Source organism: Balaenoptera musculus, chromosome 3, assembly GCF_009873245.2.
Source record: "Balaenoptera musculus isolate JJ_BM4_2016_0621 chromosome 3, mBalMus1.pri.v3, whole genome shotgun sequence".
In the NCBI taxonomy this organism is placed as follows: domain Eukaryota; kingdom Metazoa; phylum Chordata; class Mammalia; order Artiodactyla; family Balaenopteridae; genus Balaenoptera; species Balaenoptera musculus.
Window position 1 is genome coordinate 82,458,801 of NC_045787.1, and position 22,134 is coordinate 82,480,934.

At 34.1% G+C, this 22,134-nt stretch overlaps 1 protein-coding gene across 3 annotated transcripts in view; it reads right to left on the bottom strand.

Annotated features, from left to right (window-relative positions):
* Nucleotides 1-361: 361 nt before the first annotated feature.
* GIN1 (gypsy retrotransposon integrase 1) overlaps nt 362-22,134 on the bottom strand; it is a 29,230-nt gene continuing 7,457 nt past the window's right edge. The window contains exons 2-8 of one of the 3 annotated variants that reach the window (XM_036846263.1): nt 20,048-20,193; nt 18,237-18,430; nt 16,313-16,618; nt 9,609-9,800; nt 9,337-9,513; nt 8,572-8,857; nt 362-1,061 (exon numbers count right to left, since the gene is read on the bottom strand). In XM_036846263.1, coding sequence (XP_036702158.1) covers nt 787-1,061; nt 8,572-8,857; nt 9,337-9,513; nt 9,609-9,800; nt 16,313-16,618; nt 18,237-18,430; nt 20,048-20,189 — 1,572 coding nt within the window. In that variant the 5' untranslated portion in view covers nt 20,190-20,193 and the 3' untranslated portion in view covers nt 362-786. The remainder of the gene's footprint in view (nt 1,062-8,571; nt 8,858-9,336; nt 9,514-9,608; nt 9,801-16,312; nt 16,619-18,236; nt 18,431-20,047; nt 20,194-22,134) is intronic. The other 2 variants (XM_036846264.1, XM_036846265.1) reach the window with 2 other exon arrangements.

A 22,134-nucleotide genomic window follows, 5' to 3' on the forward strand; every position in this document is an offset into this window, starting at 1 on the left:
GCACACACAGCATTTGTTTTTCCCACAGTATTCTTCAAAGTGCTTTATAACAAATATTTGTTGAGCAAAGTTATAACTATCATAGAAATTATAGTTTAAAATCTTTGATATGTTATTTTATAATTATTATTTACTTCTTTAAGACTGCAGAAAAAATCTTATTAATGGATGCTTCTGACTTTTATACTATGGAAATGCACAAATGTTTTCAAATCAATATATAGTTTCAGATCCTAATCCTGAGCCTGTCTAACAAGGTGAACTTACTAATACACTGTAGGAGCCCATTAAACAACTCTAAATTTTTTCCTACAATATTGTTTTTAGAAGTTCCAATGACACAGAAAGAGGTTTCATTTATCACATTTAATAAATATTTATTAACACAATTCTAGGTAGTTCAAACTTATTTTTTAAAAGGGAATATTAAAAAAAAAATTAAAACTGAAAACATGGTACCAATATCAAACAAAGTTTTGAGAGTTTTGAGCTAGAATTTAGTTTACTTCCTAAGAAGCAAGCATGCTTTGCCTGTTCTCTTTTTAGAAGAAAAAATGACATCATCTATGTAATATACTTCCTTTGCCTTTTTATATATATATGCACTGACATTCAAATGAGGCACAACTTTAGATAAATAAATAGTTATAAAATAAATCTTCAGGATTTAGTCATTAAGAGTTTGTCAAGATACTTTTTCTAAGTAACCTTTTTGAATGGAAAAGATAACAAGATTCAAGGAGATATACTTTCTAAACAAGCACTTTAAATGAATTTTGGTGTTCACTAACTTAAGTACTCAAGGACTTGGTTTGAAGAGTCCAAGAGACTAAAAGTCTGCTTTTCAAGAGTACTATGATCATCTATCAAGGGAGAAATTTTGGCATTTCTATATTCTAACAGTTCACGATCCTTGCTTGATGTCAGTAATTCACTGTCGACTACTCCAATAGTTGCATCTTCTACCAGAATATTTGCTTGGTATGCTCCAACTGAAATTTCAGGCATTCCAATGTAGTCATGATCTGCCACTACTGAACCTTGTAAGAGATAAAGACTGTCTGAAAGAAGAAACATAAGTTTTTGCCTTTTAGAATTATAATTAAATCACTTTAAAATTAAATACTGTTAAATGAGGAACAAAATCCCAAGTAATACAAATTAACTATCAAGATTAATTTCTGGTGGGTTCTCGTATCTCCTAAATAAATATGTCAAAGAATGAATAAAATGATATATGAATTTGACAGTTCATACATACAGAATTCAGGAAAGATCAAGGGTTTTAAAAGAGCCAAACTTTTTTTTTTCCAATTAAAAAAAAAAGGAATAATATAAAGGGATTTTTTTTACAGGATTAAAAAAAATTTTTATTGGGGTATAGTTGATTTACAATGTTGTGTTAGTTTCAGGTGTACAGCAAAGTGAATCTGTTATACATACACATATATCCACTCTTTTTTGGATTCTTTTCCCATTTGGCCATTACAGAGTATTCTCTTGACCTATGTTTGGTAGGTGTGGGTGGAGGGGGTGGTAGGTGTGGGTGAGGGGGTGAGAATCATGGTATAGATTAAAAACAAAAGTTATAAAACTATATTTTTGATGTTGATGATATTCTTAATATACTTCTGCAAAGCATTTCTGGGTGAATTAACGGGGTCATGAAAGATGTTTTAACAAATGGAATTGTTAAGTCCTTACATTTACAACTTTAGGTAATTCCCCGGTCTTTATAGAATCCATATTAGGGCAATAATATTAAATTGTCACAATATGAAATGATAAACTAAAATGAAGATTAAGTTCCTAGCATCAGGCTTATATAATAGGAATGTGAAAGTAGGCAGGCTACAACGAATTAGACTAAAAAGCTTAGCTTACTTAAGTCTAATTTTTTTTAAAAATTTATTTATTATTTATTTTTGGCTGTGTTGGGTCTTCGTTTCCGTGCGAGGGCTTTCTCCAGTTGCGGCAAGTGGGGGCCACTCTTCATCGCGATGCGCGGGCCTCTCACTATCGCGGCCTCTCTTGTTGCGGAGCACAGGCTCCAGACGCGCAGGCTCAGTAATTGTGGCTCACGGGCCCAGTTGCTCCGCGGCACGTGGGATCCTCCCAGACCAGGACTCGAACCTGCGTCCCCTGCATTGGCAGGCAGATTCTCAACCACTGCGCCACCAGGGAAGCCCCAAGTCTAATTTAATATTAAAATGCTCATGACCTTTTAAGGTGTAGCTAAATCCATACTAAAATGTGACAAGCAATCTTGTCATTCTATTTTGAGCAAATTTATCATCACTATCAGGAAAAAAATGCTTAAAATGAAAAACACATGGCAAAGCAGCAGCATCTTTATAAATAAAGGTTAATTATATAAAAGAATTTCTCCCTACATAATATTTTAATTCATTACAACAAGGAACTATTCCACCGCAGCTGATTAACTTCCTGGACCCCTGCCTTCTCTTTCTGGATTTTCTCCCAAAACTTTAACAGATTCTCTTAAAGATTTTAATACCTTAAAGAATCCTCAAATTTTAAGTTCAAGAAATAGCAAAAGGAACATTAATTACCCATTTAGATTAGAGATCAATGAAAGTTTCTCAGAGCAGATAAATTTGCTAATATATCCCAGAACATGATTCCACCCTACCCATCCTCATACTAATATGTGAAAAGCTAACTGAATCTATTCCAACCCTATAAGTTACACATTTATGAACTTTAAATTTACAAACATCAAAAGATCAAACAGGACTTCCCTGGTGGTGCAGTGGTTAAGAATCTGCCTGCCAATGCAGGGGACATGGGTTCGAGCCCTGGTCCGGGAAGATCCCACATGCTGCGGAGCAACTAAGCCCGTGTGCCGTAACTACTGAGCCTGCACTCTAGAGCCTGTGGGCCACAACTACGCGCACCTAGAGCCCGTGCTCCACAACAAGAGAAGCCACCACAATGAGAAGCCCGCGCACTGCAACAAAGAGTAGCCCCCGCTCGCCGCAACGAAAAGAAAGCCCCCACACAGCAACGAAGACCCAATGCAGCCAAAATAAATAAATAAATAAATAAATAAATAAACTTTAAAAAAATATATTAAAAAAAAAAAAGATCAAACAAAGCTATGTTCTCTCCCAACAGATGGCATAAGTAGACTTGGGCTTGTATGGACATTTAGTTTTGCCCATTTACTTCTTCATTAGGCAAAGTGTACTTGGTATTTTAGTTTTGAGAGGCTTTCTAAGTTTAACCCCACCAATTCTTATTAATGCAAAAGTAGTAATTAGATTGAAAATGCTGTTAAGAAGATACACATACTTATGATGGAAATAAAAGTATGGGTAATTGAAGGTGATAAGAAAATGATTTTTGTATGTTAGTAGGGGATGAATTGCTGAACAAGAGAACAATTCTGAGAGATAAAAAAATCATGCAACCCATGAGAAGTGCTATGCCCAAGAGTAGCAGGAAAGAAGAAAAAATGATCAGTGAAATTGAAACACTTTTAGACTGTGTGCTAGAGTTTCAACATCAAAGTCTGCTATTAGCTTGTTAATACTAGAGAAAGATAGGTTGTAATTTAAAAGAGAACTTAAAAAGGTTAGGTATGGTAAAAATGTTGCTGATGAAATTTTTCTAATAAGCCATGAAGAATTTCATAGGTTCAGGGTACACTGCTGCAATATATTAGTGACAGCAGCTACAATATAGCATTTAAAGTATTTCCAAATTGGATCTTTGCAGAGATCTTTGATGAAGGAAGTTTTCTGTCTCAAAAATTTTTTTCCATACAGAAAGCAGGTCTATTGTAGTAAAATATGTCCAGTAAACATGTATCAACAGGGAGACTATGGATAGATGTAAAGCTCTTAGAAGTTATCACTTTGATTTCCTGCAAATGCATTCAAAGACCTTGAGCATAAGCACCGCCTAATTACAGTAGACTTAGAAACAAATGGACTTTACCAACCTCACCTGTTTGTAAGAGGACAGCTTCTATATGAAAGTAACCAACATATATCTGAATATATATACATACACACACACACACACACACACTTTCTTTTAAATAAACTTTAAAGTAACTTAGTGTGATAAAACTGTAGAGAATAAAGATTATACTCAGCAAATTCTACACAAATCACTCTATATGCAATGGAAAACTACTCTGGAGATTTCAAGCCTTCTTTGTGTAGGAAAAAACAAAATTCTCATTCATTCATAAAGGTCAAATATGTTTCAATTCCTACTATGTTCTAAATCTAGTGCACCCAACAGAAATGCTCTTTAACTTCAAAAAAAGATTACCAAAGACTTACCAGAAGGAGATTTTTGAGGCCTTACATACATGTTGAAATAATGCTATCTTAGATATATTGGGTAACTATAAAATATATTATTAAAATTTTTTTCACCTACTTTTTAAACATGGCTACTAGAAAATTTTAAATTATATATTACATAGTTTTTGCATTATATATTCATTGGACAGTACTGATCTAGAACAATCCTGAGTTAGGGATATAGAAAAGAACAAGATAAGTTTTTGCATCCAAGATAAAAAGACAGAGAGATAAACAAAACCATATTAAAGGACTTTCCTACTCGGTCACATTACACGATAGAATTTAATTATTTTAATTTTCTCATTCTATTGATTTAGTTACTATTATGACATGTTTGATGAGAGCATTATTTCAGTTTTGTCTGGACTGAATACTTAAGTCTTTAGTTTCTTAGAAGCAGAGGTATTTTCAAGACATTTCAGGAAGGTGTTATCAGCAGTTTTGACATACTTTTTCTTATTTAGTTTTAAAGAGAAAAAAAATGAGATTAAGAATATTAAAATTTCCCTAAGGAGAAAAATAAGTTAAAACCAAAGCCTCAGAAAAGTCTGAGTGATTTGGATTAATTTATTTTTTCAAATAGAAAGAAAAGTACAAGGTTTCAGAATAATTAATTTTCTTATTGTGAAGTGAGGTGTCTTGACTAATCCTATACATGGCCTGATATCCTAAAACTATTACAATGTGTTGCCATACTACTACATCTTTTCTCATGATAAAATAACAAATAACTACAATTTGATACATACCACATAATTGTCATAACAGATAACCAATACTAACACAGAGAACTGAATGACTTTTAATTGTGAGATTACATAATTAGAGGCCAAAGGGAGGTGCTTTGCTAAAACTACAGTTGGCTCTCCATATCCCAGGGTTCGGATCCATGGATGTGCGGGTGGGGTAGGGGATAAAGGTTGGGGGTACTGTACTATGCCATTTTATGTAAGGGGCATGAGCACAAGTGGATTTTGGTATCCACAGGGCTCCTGGAACTGATCCCTTGTGGATACCAACTGATGACTGTGTATTAATAATAAAGTCAAGCTCATGGGCTTGATACTAATACAGGGACTAAGCTTTATTTTGTTTTGCGAGTGTAGACCATAATTGTGGTAGGCAGAATAATGGACCCCTAAAGATAGCCATGTACTAATTCATGAAACTTGTGATTACGTTACCTTACATGGCAAAGGAGAATTAGGGTAGTGATAGAATTATGGTTGCTAACCAACCAACCTTGAACCAGGGAGATTATCCTGGATTATCAGGATGGGCCCAAGGATAAGAGTCCTTAAATGTGGAAGGGGAAGGAAGAATAGGAGGATGGAGTGATGTAATGTGAGAAGAACTCTACCCCCACTGCTGGCTTTTAAGATAGAGGAAGAGGATCACAGCCAAGCAATGTGAACAGCCTCTAGAAGGTGGAAAATGCACAGAAACACCATCTTCTTGAGCCTTCAGAAAGGAACACAGCCCTGCCAATGCCTCAATTTTAGCCCAATGAGACCTACATTGGATTTCTAAGTATAGAACTGTAAGATAATAAACTTGTGTTGTTCTAAGCCACTCAATTTGTGGTAAATTGTTATGGCAGCAATAGGAAACTTATAAAAGAGTAAAAACCATTTCACAAACTGTGAAGGGCATTCAGACCAAAGCCTTTAGGGGAGGCAGACACAAACTGATCACAATAATTCCCACTCAAAACAAACAACACTACTCAAAATCTATGTCAGATAGAATAATGGGTCAATAACATTTTTCCTTTCAAAGGGAAACATTATGATTATGAAGAGACACTATGGTATGTCAAAAAATTTCTTGTTAAAATACTCAGTCTTGAAAAGGTGCCTCGCACTGAACTAGACAAAAAGGCAAATAGGCCTGCTTAAAATAGCAATGTCAACCTAGTACTGAATGTGCTCCCTCAACATTATGTTCTAGATAAGAATGGATAAGAAGTTCGCAATGGAAGGATATCTGCTTTGTACAGTGAGCTTTAAGACAGCTATGAAATCTCAATGCTGGTAAGAGCAACAATGCAGACAAATTCATAGTTCTTTTGGCTATACCTTGTTCAAATTTATGTCAAAAGAATGGGATGACTATTCAAAGACATTTTGTTTGGTTTAAATTCAGTTCAAAGACTCTTTATAATCAGCTTTTGAGGTGAAGATTTTCAGGAAAATATGTGATAGAAATCACATTTATTTTGAATTTTCTACAAATAAGAGAAACAGACAAAAACGGACCAAAGAGTAAACAAGAACCAGACTCTAGGATAGCTAGATTAGTACTTCCTTTGATTAATAAGAAAAAACAATTTTACCCATCAATCTCAGGTTACTTATATGTATACACTAGTACTAATACTGCAATTTCCTTTGTATTACTGGAAGAATAATCTGCAGAGAATTCAAGCATGAGGCAAAAATTGTACTGCCTCTGTTTAGAAATTGTTCTATTCAATTGGATTCTGAAATATTCAGCAGTAGCAAAATGTTAGGTCTCCTTAAGAAATTCTTCGGCAAGAGCAAATTGCAAAATGTTGAAACAGATCCTGATACAGCAACATTTTAAGCACAGATTTTGTATTAATTAAGGAAGGTTAACACATTAGAAGGGAGCAAGTCCTGAAAGCCAAAGATTAAGGGGAAAATCAAAAGAAGAAGAAAGGACAACATGCACCTGTATAATCTTTTGTTCCTACTTAACTTGCAGAAGGGAGAAATCATAAAGGGCAGCTTAGAACTAAGAAGAGGCACAAGGAATAAAAGTGCTTATCTTCTAACAACGAGAATGAAGGTACTGTGAGCTTTCTGAATTGGAACAGTCCAAGCTAAGTTTACTACTAGAGCAACTGGTTCTGCCATAAGCAGAAAGGAGGGTACTCAGAGCTTTTAACATGAGAGTTGTGACCCAGATCAGAAACAGAGTTGAGCTATTACAAAGCAGCCCCAAGGGCTTCATATCCTAAGAAAGAGGGTTATCTATGATCATCATTTTTGTAATTATTATTTACTTATGCCTGTTAAATAACTCAGTTGTTTATATTGTTTAAAAATGTACTAAATTGTATCTTCCTTAATTGCTACTCAGATTCAAATAATATTGATGCTTTATCTTTCTTTATAGAAAAAACAAAATTAACTAGCTAAGGTACCAATTCACTCCCTCTAAGTTATCCACCCCAAAGAAACTCTAGGGAGCACATACAATAGGACAAAATAAAAGTCTCAATAAAGTGGGATTTAATCTGAAAGCCATGTCATTTAGCTCCAGTCTATGAAAGAAAGGGTTGGAGAAGATCAGGATATCTTGACTATTCGTAATCACATTTTGAGGCAAGTATTACCTTGTCCAGTGTGCTATTACCTCTTCTTATAATGGCACTTTATAGCATTCTGAGTATCTCCCACTCTCACCCTCCCCTGCATCCACCATGACTGTGACTAAGATGCAACATTAAAAATTAATCACATTTTTAAATGTCCCCTAATATATTTATCTCACAACAGAATTCCAGACAGTATGTTTGTTTTTGGCATTACTTATCTTAGTTACTATCATTTCATGCTAAAAGTGACAAAATATTCTGAAAGTGAAAATAATGAAGATATAATTCTTCCTTCTGTGAAACACGTTCAGTGTCTCCCACATGAACTGTGGGAAAGTGTGTGAAAAGTACACTAGAAATCAAAATAAAATCTCTTACAAACCTGACAGTTCCAGAAGACACATGCTAATAAAAAAGACTACCTGGGGGGGCTTCCCTGGTGGCGCAGTGGTTAAGAATCTGCCTGCCAATGCAGGGGACACGGGTTCGAGCCCTGGTCTGGGAAGATCCCACATGCCGCGGAGCAACTAGGCCCGTGAGCCACAACTACTGAGCCTGCGCGTCTGGAGCCTGTGCTCCGCAACGGGAGAGGCCGCGACAGTGAGAGGCCCGCACACCGCGATGAAGAGTGGCCCCCACTTGCCGCAACTAGAGAAAGCCCTCACACAGCAACGAAGACCCAACACAGCTGAAAATAAATAAATAAAAAAATAAAAAAAAAAAAAGACTACCTGGGCTCCAATACTGTACAAAATTTTATAAAAATGAGAAGGGAAAAGAAAAACTAACCAAAGGAGGGGTGCGGGGCGGGGGAGATTTCTTATATTTTTAACTTCTCTCTTCATTCAAAGAAAGTAAAAATGTAGAGAAGTGACAGATATTTACCTTGTTCACTGGATTCTCTTACATAGGGCTTGAGGTGGGACATTTTGATGGGTCTTTTAAGTCTAGTCCCAGTGTTGTCTCTCAGAACAGCACATCCATTTTCTGTAATATAGTCTATGACACAAGGACCAACCCATTCAGATTGGAAACGACCATCCTTCCACCAGTTTTTCCTTTGTCTTAAAACTTCATGACCCACTTTTAGATGAAATGGATTTAATTGCTTTGGTTTCTTTTTAACAATGATTTTGCTTTTATTTAGTTCATCAAAACTGTTGTTCTCCATCTGCAAGTGTAAAAACAAAAAAAAAAGAACAAAGGGATGAAAGAGCTAGAGTTTCTTGAAGGTATATACAGATAACATTATAATAAAAAGATTACTTATTGAGATGCTACTGAAAGCTAGGCAAGAATCCCACTTAATTTTTTAAAACAATATTTCAAAGTCAGTATTATTACCTCAATTTTATAAAGAAAATAAAGTAATATGAGATAAAGTAATATGCCCAAGTTAAACAACTAGAAAGCAAGACCAGGGATTTGAATTCAGCTCTACCTTGATTCCAAAACACATAGTTTTCCTATTAATGTCTCTCAGAATTTCATAGCTAATAAACATACTGTTTAATCAAAACATGCAGAATTCAATAGAAAAAATTTGGTTTAAGGGTATATCATATGTATGTGAGTGTGTGCTGAAATTAAAAAAAAAATCACTTTATAGATTTTTAGATTATAGAGTTTTTTTCTATTAGATAGAATCACCTGGCCCGCTGAAGTTGTCTTATTCTCCATTATTTTATCAGCTTCTTTAAATGCACCTAGAATTCTGGCAAACATACTTGTATTATTACCATCCACTTCACAAAGAATATCTGAAGTCTCAGGCATGTAAAGATTTCGATTAAACATTTGAAAATACGGTGTATTTTTAGTAGGTTCCTATTAAGAAAAATAAACAACAATTTGTAATAAAACATTTATGTAGCCAAGAAATAGTCATAATTCACAAGTACAGATTATAAAAAGGTACATACCAAGTGAGTAACATTGAAGGCAAATGAAACAGCTGCTAGGTGATCATCCCAGTTGTTTGGGTAGTCAGCACAGTGTTTGGAAAGAAATGTTTTGATTGTGCTAGGTGTACTTACAGTTGGATTAATAGTTTGGGAGGCATGAGAAATTACAATTTGCTTTGTACCAAACAATTCACACAGTTCTACATTGATCTGAAAAACATACAAAAAACAAAGCTGATTTTAAAATCTGTATTTTATTTTTCCCTGGATTGAAAGGTTGCAAAAGAATTTGAATCTTGCCTTTTCCTTGACCATAGCCAGTCTTTATGAAAACACACATATTTTGTTTAAAAGAGTAATTACCATTTATTGAGTCCTTACTATGTGCTGATGCTTTACATTACAGTCATTATACCTGACAAAAATCTTATGAGATATTATTAACCCCATTTTAAAGATAAGAAGCTGAAGCTCTGGGAGGTTGAAGCTCTGGGAGGTTAAGTGCCTTGCCAGACACACACATACAGCAAGGAAATGGAAGAACAGAATTTAACACTCTGAGTTCTGATAACATTTTAATTCAGTAGACAGTTTCTCAAACACAGTTAACATAATCCACTTGACAGCTACATGACCTTGGCCAAATCACCAAACCTCTGTGTACTCAGTTTCTTCATCTGTAAAAGAGGAAAATCCTACCCACGACTCTCTTGAGGATTAAATGAATAAATGTTTATAAGGCACTTAAAACAGTGCTTGGCAAGTAGTAAGCACTTTATAACTCTTAATGTTACTATTATTTTTGTTGTTATATTTATTATGGGCAGGGCCTAATAAGTCAAAATGAGTTTAGAAAACTTCTAAGAATAAGCCTGTTAACTTATTTTTCCTACCTTATTTACACCTCAAACTATTTTTTCTTATTATTTTTAGTTGGGGTAGTCAGATAGTAGTGATATAGTAGTGGGGTAGTGATACAGTACTGGCCAAAAAGATTTAAGTGAAAGTTGTTGGGCAGACTCAGCTAGTTCTAGCTTTTTTTGCCCATTAACCTCCCCTTTCTTTCTGCCAGAAATGTAGAATTTGTGGCATGCCATATTGTAAGCATAAGATTGAGAGTCACATCTCAAAGATGGTGGAACAGAATGCTAGAAGCATGGGTTCCCAATGACATTCAGAGTTACCCTTCCAACCCTGGAGAGCCTGGCCTTCTCTTCCCTAAGTATAAAATAAACTCCTATTGGAGTTTATATATTGGAGGGAAGAGAAGGGTTCTCTGTTACTCGCAGTGGAATACAATTCCTACCTAATATATGTACTAATTAAGGCCACCTCCTTTTTTTTTTTTTTTAACATCTTTATTGGAGTATAATTGCTTTACAATGGTGTGTTAGTTTCTGCTTTATAACAAAGTGAATCAGCTATACATATACATATATCCCCATATCTCCTCTCTCTTGCGTCTCCCTCCCACCCTCCCTATCCCACCCCTCTAGGTGGTCACAAAGCACTGAGCTGATCTCCCTGTGCTATGCGGCTGCTTCCCACTAGCTAGCTATTTCACATTTGGTAGTATATATTAGTCCGTGCCACTCTCTCACTTCATCCCAGCCTACCCTTCCCCCTCCCCGTGTCCTCAAGTCCATTCTCTACATCTGTGTCATTATTCCTATCCTGTCCCTAGGTTCTTCATAACCATTTTTTTTTTTTTAGATTCCATATATATGTGTTAGCATACGGTATGTTTTTCTCTTTCTGACTTCACTCTGTATGACAGACTCTAGGCCCATCCACCTCACTACAAATAACTCAACTTTGTTTCTTTTTATGGCTGAGTAGTATTCCATTGTATATATGTTAGCCCACCTCCTTTTAATTCAAAAGTAATCTAAAAGAAATCCCAGAAAATAGGTATCATTTGGGTCAGCCTCAATCTGAGGTCATAATTAATGGTTTTAAAAATGACTGACTTTTGGAAAAGGCTTCAACTTGTTTGAAGAGGTTGCCTAGAACTGATCCAGTGAATCCATTTGTGAGATGCTACCTATATATCCTTACCCCAAGAGCCTTTTTTTCCCCCCATCAAACCAGACATTCCATTAGTGGTCACAATTTTAGTTTTCCATAAGACACATTTTTAAAATTAAAGAAATAATTTTTCCTTTACAAACGTTAATTCTCTTTTCTTCAGAGGTTTATAAAAAGGTCTTTGTGTATTTTATTGAAACAATTTAACAAATACTCAAATGCTCTAAGCTGAGATATGTTAGAAACATCTGTACTTTCATCAACTTTATAATAAACCTCCCACATTGTGTATAATGTTCTAAATCTTATCTCAATACTTTAGCAGTGTTTTCTATGTCAGTATATGCTGACGAAAGAAAATATTTTATTTTGTCACGATTATGCCTGCTGTATAATATTTAAGCCATTTAAATCACAGCAAAAAGAACACATTTTCTTAATCACATGTGATTTTTAGTTTTTTTGTTAAACCTCAGAAAAGAGGCTTATAAACATTTATTGTTACTTTTGGTAAAATTTTCAAAGTCTTGGATTATCATATGACTTTTTTTTTTAAATTAATTTTTATTGGAGTCTGGTTGCTTTACAATGTTGTATCAGCCTCCACTGCACAACAAAATGAATCAGCCATACACATACAGATATCCCCTCCCTTTCAGACTTCCCTCCCATTTAGGTTATCAGAGTGCATTAGGTAGGGTTCCCTGTGCTATACAGTATGTTCCCATCAGTTGTCTATTTTATACATAGTATCAATAATGTATATATCATATGACTTTAAACACGACTAGAAAGACTGCTGGTGATTCATAATGGTTTCATATTGTCATTACTTAGTATATTGAAGTACTATATGCATTTAGGATGAGGCTTTTCATTAATAAAGGTGAAAGTAAGACAATATTTCAAATAGATTTCTTGATAATTTTGAATTTTGGTGGCCAATTTCCTATCAGATCTGATTAGTCCACATTTATTTTTATATCATTAATGTATCTGTGAAAGAGGTAGTACTAGAAGTTACTTGTGTCAGCTCTATCATTTTCCTGTGGTTGAAAGGTGACTGCATTATTATTTGTATGATCTTGTTTCACTGCAAGAAAATTAAGCCACCTAGCTATTCTATGAAGGGTAGTTTGGCAAAAACTGGACAATATCCATAAATTTAATTACTGCTGCTAAAGCAAAAGAATGAGTGAGGGAACCACTATGGATTCCCACATGCTGCAGATTCTCACTTTTCTCCCAAGATACCTTCCCACACCATGTGCAACACACAATCATCTGCTTTGTTGATTCAGGATGCTATTATCAATCTCTATATATTATTAGTAAAAGCTTCATTTCTTTCTTATTTATTAGATAAAAATTATAAACAAAAGTTCTAATATTGTCATCCTACAAACTAGATTGTCTTGCACACCCCATTTTGCAGACCACTGCTATGTCAGTCAAGGTAGGCAACATTATACTGCAGTTACAAAACACATTCAAGGCTCAGTGGTTTAACTCAAAAATTTTACTACTTGCTCAGACAAGGTCAACTGTAGGTCAGGGTGTCTCTCCAAAGCACCTAGGTGCCTCAGAAATCCTGGATGAGAGAAAATCCACTACCCTTTAGGGTAATAGCTGAAATACGCAGTTAATTCTCCAGAGAGAATAAGACTGGGAGAAGGAAGAATCGAGGATGAAGTTTTCAATACCTCAGGCTGAAAGGGGCACACATTCATCCATTCAACTTCTTTGCCCAGATGTGTTACTTGGGCTTGCCCACCTGCAAGAGGCTAGGACAGTCGTCTATGTTTGGAAGGCTAGGAGAACTAGTTATTGCTAAGCACTAGTAATTTATATCACAAAACAACAGATGATTATGTATATTTTAATCACTAATAGTTATAAAAGCAACATAATGATAACATATAAACTGAAAAGTTAAGGGAAAAAACCTATAATCTCATTACTCTTAAAAACTCCATGGTTAACCATATAAATTTTTATTTTAGTTTCTTTACATCTATGTAAAATATGTATACATAATATATGTAATAAAATCTTTTATCCAGAGTTTTAACTGAACATGTTTTAATCAGTGTCCATGTTATTTCCTTTTCTTTGTCAACATTTTTAATGACTACAAAATATTTCATCATGTGGCTTGACATTTTTCTGAAACACTTTATTTGGATATTTAGGTCATTTCCTATTTCTCGTTAATATACATAGCATTGTGGTAAATAATATCATAAAAGAGCTATTTTTCTATACTTTGGATAATCGCCTTAGAATTCTTAGAAATAGGATCGTTCATCAGTGTATATATATATATATGTATATATATATATATATATATACATATATATATATATATGTATATATATATATATATATATATATATATATATATATATATATATATGGTTCTTACTGGACCTTTGGCAGACTGCTTTACAAGAGTTAGTTTCAAGTTGCTATACTACCTGTAAGGTAAGGCTATATTATTTTATCTGTACTCTATTTGGTATTTTTGGTATTACTACTATTTTTCTTGATTTAGATAAACAAAAAATGGTCTTAATTTACATACTATTGGGTTTGAACATTTTTCCATATTTATTATTTTTATTCCTTCTTGTGAATTACGTTTCTGCCATTGACTAAATTTTTAAATTTGTTTCAATCTTTTATAATAAAGGCATTAATCCTTTCCTGCATGAATGTGCTTTATTTTTGTTGGCCTATTTCTTGGCCTGTATGTTTTGGTTATTTTACCACATATAAATTTCTAATTTTTAAACAGCCAAAGTTGGTGATTTTTCCATTTAAATTTATGTCACTATTCCCTAAGCTTGGAAAGTTAACTCAGTCTCTAGAGATTGAAAAAAAAAAAGTCAATTGTATTTTTTTTTTGTTTCAATTAAAAAAACCAAAATTTTTAATTTACCTGAAAACAATTTTGGTATGCAGTAATTTTAAAATCATATTATAGAAATAACTAGAAATAATTAGAAAATTGTTATCTATGCTGTTAATTAAATCAAATTTATTAAATAATCCTTCCCTAACTCCACTCATTTGTGATACCAGCTCTATCATTTTAAACATGGTTACTAAACTCTGTGCCAAAGGGCCTCCTTAACATCTGTTGGACACCTTGAAAACTACTAGCTTAAGGTAGTTTATGGTTTCAACATTAGATAAGACTATATTCCTTTTGATGATGTTGTATCTTTACAGAACTGTTTTTTGACAGGTGCTATGATAAAAAGCAACAACTGTATAAAAATCAATGTGAAACAGGAAATGAGGATGGCAGTGTCCAAACTGATTCCAAAGTTTGAAAAGCTTAGCAGTGGTAAACAGGTATACACATCCCATTAGTAACTAACTGTGGTTATTTAAGAATGAAATGAAAATATTATTTCTTTCAATTTATGACTACTATTTTTTAAAATGGCTAAGTGGTTAGGACATAAATACTACGTTGTTTGGACCTGTGCAGAAAAAGAGTTAACATAGCAGAACTAAGGCTGCTATCCTGTGAAAGTCCTGCTTACAAAGTTGGCCCTTGGCTGGTGTCTAGAACCTTGGATTTCGTGCGGGTTTCCACCATTCCCTAACTGATTAAGTGTGGCTCACAGTGCCTAAACTGTTTATACAATCAAGGTGGCTTATGCTGAACACCTTCTTTCTTTTGAGAATCTAGAATTTTTGGTGCTTATGTGATCAGCTCCCAGTAAAAATCCTAGGCACCGAGTCTCTAGTGAGCTTCCCTGGTAGACAACAATTTACATGGGTTGCTATAACTCTGCTGGGAGAATTGAGCATGTCCTGTGTGATTACACTGGGAGTGGATGTCTTAGAAGCTTGTTCCTAGTTTCCCCTGGACTTATCCCCATGAGCCTTTTGTCTGCTGATTTTGCTTTGTATCCTTTAGTTATAATAAATCTTAGCCATAGTATGACCATCTGCTGAGTCCTCCTAGGACTCCTAGTGAATTATAAAACCTGGAGATAACCTTAGGGACCCCCTGGCACAGGCCCTAACTATTTGATAAGTATCAGTTTAAGTATTTCTTTTGGACTGAGATATCAAAGGTGCTGTGAACCTAGACAGTCTGGTTATTTTCTTACACCAGTACCCTGTCAATTATAAAAATTTAATAATATGCCTTAAGTATAGTAGTTATATCCCTTTTTTAGAATTTTTGTATGTATTCCTGTCTGCTTATTCTTTCAGGTTAACTTTAATCCGGATAAAGGCCAGGGCAAAGGAAAATACTCCCTCCTTTTTCATGCTGATTAGAAATCCATTAGCATATAAATTAATTTTGATTTGGGAAAAATTGGTATCTTTCAATATTGAAGATTCTCATTCACGAACAAGACTGTATTTCTCCATTTAGTCAATTCTCCCTCTACATGTCAATCATAGATTTTTAAGCTAGAAGCAAAAAAAGACTCTTTGGTCCAACCTTCTCATTTTAGTTTGAAGAAAACTAAAGATAGGTTTACAATTACTTAGTGGCACAGTAATTACTAAAATCCTTAATTTCCAGTCCAACTACCTTTGTCCTATACAATATTAAACCTCTATATCTGTAGGAATTTATCTCAACTTATTAAGTACCATATAAGTTGCGCTGCTCCCTGAAAGGTGAGTAAAATATGCTCCTAGATCTAAGTAGTTTGTCTTACCTGATGAATGAACTCATCTCTTTGGTCCATTATTATTTTCTGAGGAGGTCCATATAAGAAAAATATATTGATAATAGCTTTAGAAATTTCTGATGCTGAAACATCACAAAGAGGCAAAATCACAACCCATTTTGTGAACAAATCTGTCATGATTATAGCATATACATGACTTCTGCTGCTTGTATGAAATGGGCCCATCAGATCAACAGTAACTATACTCCATGGATTCTCCACTTTGAGAAGGTGCTGTTTAGGTGCTAGAATAACCGTATTTTTTGCCACTTGGCAATGCTGACAAGCATATACCTATAAAACAGGCATACAATAAAGAAAAGGTATACAAATGTTAATATATTCCATATAATAAAAGCAGTCTTATAAATCTGAACTTTGAAATGGTTGATAGGTACTTTGTGTTTTGAAGGAGAAACTTTTGGACTATTCTCATAATAAAATAAAACCTATTCAGAATATAAGCAAATATTACTTGCTACTACTATTCAATGACCGCCTTAAGGGGTCTTATTCACATGGAACATAATTCTGGTTTACAATCAATAAATATTTATTAAATGAATAGATCTTAAAATATGTTTGCTATAGTTTTAAATCAATATGTGAGTATATAATTTCTATAACCAAAAAAATTTTTTTCTTTTAAAGTTATCACTCTACTAAGTTCATTCATTCATGTATGCAGTAACATTCATTAAAATATAACTTTATTCAAACAATATTTATAGATGCCAGAAATTCCTCTAGGTCCTGGAAAAAGACAATGAACAAAAACAAAGCCCATGCTGTCATGGAGCTTTCATTTGTGTGAGAAGAGAAGAGATCAATTGATCAACATATGGATGGTGCCATTGTTCAACATATTTCTGGAATTACACTTTGGAAACTACTTTTAAACCAAGTCCTGAACAAAATTTTTAAACCGATCTTATTGCATTATAGTTACTTTTGATCAAAATTTTTATTTTCTAGCTTTTCTAACTTAAACTAGTTCTCATCACAAATAACCTTATTCCCAAAAATCATTTTTCAAATGATAAAGATGTGACAAAGATTTCATTGAATGTCTGTAAAGGAATGTGTGGCAGGTTCTAAGGGCAAATACAAAAACTGAGGTCTCTGGAATACCTGCACAGACTCACAAATGATACTTAGTTTTAAATTAAATGTTGGGTTAATTCTTTTGCCTGAAATGACAGTCTTTTTAATGCACTATTACGATTATTAAAGGGTTCCCACATACATACTAAGGAATTTCTATCATTTGCCATATGGAGCACACTAGAAAGAGTAGGGATCAATTGACCTAACAGCAAGAATCCCAGAACTCCTAGGTGAATTTTCTATTAGAAGAAGTTGAGGTCCTAATGGGTTATAAAGTTACAAAACTCAGACTAATTTCATTATCTTCACAACTTGATTTTGCAATTAGTTGGTTTGGGGTTTCTGCCATATTTGACATTTTCTATGTCAAGACAATATAGGGACAAAAGAGGAGACACACATGGGGCCTGACTTATAATGAACATATTCTCCTCTCAAGAAAAGATTGTATGACTGCCATCAAAGAGGTAATGATTAACTTTTGGTCAAAGAAATTTCAGCCCCATTTAAATTCTGCCTACACAAGATAGTTCAATGACGAAAATCTGGTTCTAGATAATCTATCTAAACAGAGTATTTTCAAATATTTAAATAATGCTTTGTTCTAGTTCAAATTATATTTCAGTGATTTTAAAGAAGATTTTTGAGGGGAAATAAAACTCCCTTTAAATGTTTTGCAGAAAAACTACCCAGACAAAAAGTACTTAATGAGAAGTGATATCTAGAGTTAATCTGGAGCAAATATGAATTTTGGATATATACTACAAAGACATTATTCAAAATATTCTAAATACATAAGCCATACCCACTGTTTGACATCATTGGTCACAGAAGTCCAATAGTAGCTGGATTCCACTAGAGTAAGGGTTCTGGATATGCCATGATGGGCTCCAGTGTCATTTTCATGGCATTCTCTTAGGACTTTCTTTTTTTCTTCTTCTGAAACAATTACCAAACGATTTTGTTTTCTGTCTTTTCCGACATAAAACAGCTTTTTTTCTGAAATAAAAAAATACCAAAAAGATATAATTGAAATTTTTAGATATCTATATAGTTTTAAGATAATCATAGCCTTATCTCCAAACCGTGAGGTTTTTTTTGTTAAATCTTTTTCCCTCTAAGATAGAATATTTGTGAAGATGCTACCATACAATCTGAAAGGTCCTCAGCTGTTACACTTACTAATAGATATGTAGGAGAACTAGCTGCTATAGTTTTGTAGCTATCAACACAAGTAGGGCTAGCTTGTTCACCAAAGCACATGATAAATATGGGAGTATAAAATTATCTTTCTATGGGAGTAATCAAAGTAGAAAAATACTTGCAGCAGGCACCTCCTAAAAAAGGCAAGAATTAGCAAATAAATTATGTACAGATAAGCAACTTCTGGAATAGAATTTTCCAAAATAGCATTTCATCATAGCTGTATTTTTGTAAGCAACCACCTCTCTTAAGTTTTTCCGGATTTGGGTAGGAAATAGGGTTCATAAAGCCAAGAAAGTGGGCAAACCTTAATCCTCAGGACAGTTGTTTTCCTTTGGAGACACCTGGAAAGAGTCTACGGCTGGGAAGTAATCAGGGCAGGAAGAGAATCGCCAATTCTCCAGTGTGGATGAGTAGCTATTCAAACTCCAAAATACACCAGTAAGCTATTAGTGTGCTTAATTAAGCACATGCTGAGTGGAACATTCCTTACTTGAATTAGAAAGTAAGCAACTTAAGGGCAGGAGTTATCTATCTTATTCATCAACATGTTCCCAAGGCCTAAAATGTGATTGGCACACAGTAGGAACTCAGTAAACATTTGTTGCATAAATGATTAAATAAATGAATGAATGAGTCCTCTTTAGTCTAAGATGTAATAGGTATGCCTGTTCTTAAGCTTAAGGGAGTTACTGGAAGGGGTGTACACAGGAAGAAATAAGCAGGTATTTATTTATTATCTTAGAATTTTCTTGACCTGCTTTGAGAAAAGCCTGATTCCCATTAATAGTACCAACATTCATTTAGTCATCTGGTGATTGTACTTCTTTGCTTATCTCATCCCAAACTTCTCTTCCCCTTTGGAGGAGGAGGAGAAAGAGGGGAAAATTATCATAATCTTTCAAGATAAATATTCTACTGTCTTTCAAATATTTAATTCATTCAGGGGGATTAGGAGTTCAAAAATAAATATGATCCTGAGACTATTTAATGGCACTGAGAGGGAGGAACCACAGAAATAAGTATAGTAAATAAGTTAACTTTGTCAACATTTTCATATTTGGCATCAAATAAGTTCTTCATTGAGAGTGACACGAGTGCCTGCAAGTGTACCACTAGAGTAGGAATCACCTGAGGACAAAAGCAGGTGACATTAATTTAGGTAAGTGCTTTGTTTTGTTCATGGTATCATTTTCTGTCTATGATTTAAAATGCCCATTTCACATTTACTGGCCTTCAGTTAGCTTCAATGTGATTTTTATTTTGCTTTTGACTGAATGGCATTATCAATTTAAATGGTAATTGTTAAGCAACGACCAATTACTACAGAAATTCTCAGGATTCCACAAAGAATTACATATGGAGAAACATCTATAAAAACTCTATACTAAAAATTGGGGGCATTAATTTTACCTTTGAAGGCAAATTTTTTTGCTGCTCTTCTTATGCCACTTCTCTCACTAGGCAGTGTAGTTGGATGATATTCACCAATTCGTTTATAATATGCAATCTGTTTAAGATGAAGGTCACCATTTTTTCCACTACGAACCATCATGAACCTAGGTAAAAGGTATTTAAAGATATAATTTATATGATAAACTAATTCAGTTGCTATTTCAGTTTAGCCTTCTGTCATATTTCTGCTTACATGTGAACTGAACATTCCTGGAATATTATCTGTGACAGAGATAACTGTAGTACAGAAAAGTGTGTGATGTATACGAATCTAAAATATTCAAATGCTATTTTTGAGACACAACACGACACATTATCTTGTCTCTTTCCATATGAAAAGAAATACTGAAAAATTTCCACATACTGGGAAAAAAGGAAATGAACAAGCACACTTCAAAAAGTTTTGCTTAAAGTCTCTAATTACCATCAACTGAAATGTTACTTACATAGGATGGTTCTGTTATGTGACATTTAAACAAATGACAGCTTATAAGAGGGACAATGTAATTTTATATTACTTCTAAATATATTCATGGTCATTGCAAAATGTAAAAACTTCTCAAATCATTTATGAGAAAGATACATTTTAGAAATGTTCAAATGATAAATGGCAAAGAAGATATTTAGCTATGCTAGATCTCATACACTCTTCTGAACTACATGTAAGCTAATTTTTCTTGAACAGAAATGATTTTTGTTCTGTGTGTACTTTCCCTATGTTATAAAGGAAAATCTGGCTGGACTGGCCAAAACAAAACTTATCTATTTTAGACCCTAAGCCATATGGAAAACCATTACTACATTCAAAAGAAAAAACCTTTTCTTTCATATTTTCAGTCAAAACGAACTATTCTGTGCTGGTTATTCTGTTTGCCACCATCCCCGTTGATCCAGATACATGTTTGGCCTTTCTCTCCCTGCTGCTGTACCCTAAAAGACTGACCCTTACAGACTTCATTTATAGTTTTCTGGTTGGACTTGTCCAATGGGAGGTACGAGCAGGCAAATCAGATGGCAGAAGAAAGAGGTCAGGATATTTATTTCCCGGCTCCTTCCTTGGTTTAAGCTGCAACCCTCTACAATCATAGCTCCTGTCAGGAAGCCCATCTTCTGTGTCCCTAGTTCTCACTGGAAGTCTGTAACAACATTTCTTCTTCTTGCTGCTTCAGCCCTAGAGGTGGTTGCTATTTTCTGCTGTTGCTAGTCTCCAGGTGCCATGTTGGTTTCTTTGACCCTTTCCATCATATGTTTATAAACAGGAACTTCATTAAATTTTCTTTAAAATCCTAGCAGAGTGTATCTTCTGTTTCCTGCTAGAACTATAACTGATACAAATGCTTAAAATTCTGAATTTCAAAAAACAATATAGATGTTTACTGACCACTAGAAGATGCAGGGATAAGGCTACAAGAAAATATTACTGCAGAGAGAATGTTAGAACAAAGCAGAATAGACCATGCTTATAAACTATGGCTTAAAAAGCTTATTAAGTCTCTTTCCCAACGATACAGCACTTTGCACATTTAATAACCATCTTTCTGATCTTTTCATAACTTTGGGATATCAGTACATTTCTAACATCCCTTAACCTTAGGTTAGAATAAAGTGTAAGCCATTTGAAAAGCAAAGGTTCTGCAAAGCTAATTCTCTCCTATCATAACCTAAAAAACAGGTCAATTATCTCTATAAAACAATTAGCTTATTCTAAGTTTAATTCACTTTCAATTAAATACATAAATTTTTTTCATTTTATAATAAATGGTTGTACCCCTAAATCAAACAAATGTACCTTATCACAGTTTCTAAAACACCTCAAAAATGAATGGATCAGATTTTAAGACCATCTATAAAACTACAGTAAATAAGACAGTGAAGTATTGGCATAAGCCAATACTTATGGATGGAAAAACAGGTCACTGAAATAGAATAGGAAGTCCAGAATTAAATCCACATGTATGCAGTCAATTAATTTACAACAAAGGCATCAATACAATGGGGGAAGAGATGGTCTTTTCGATAAATGATGCTGAAGCAATTGGATATCT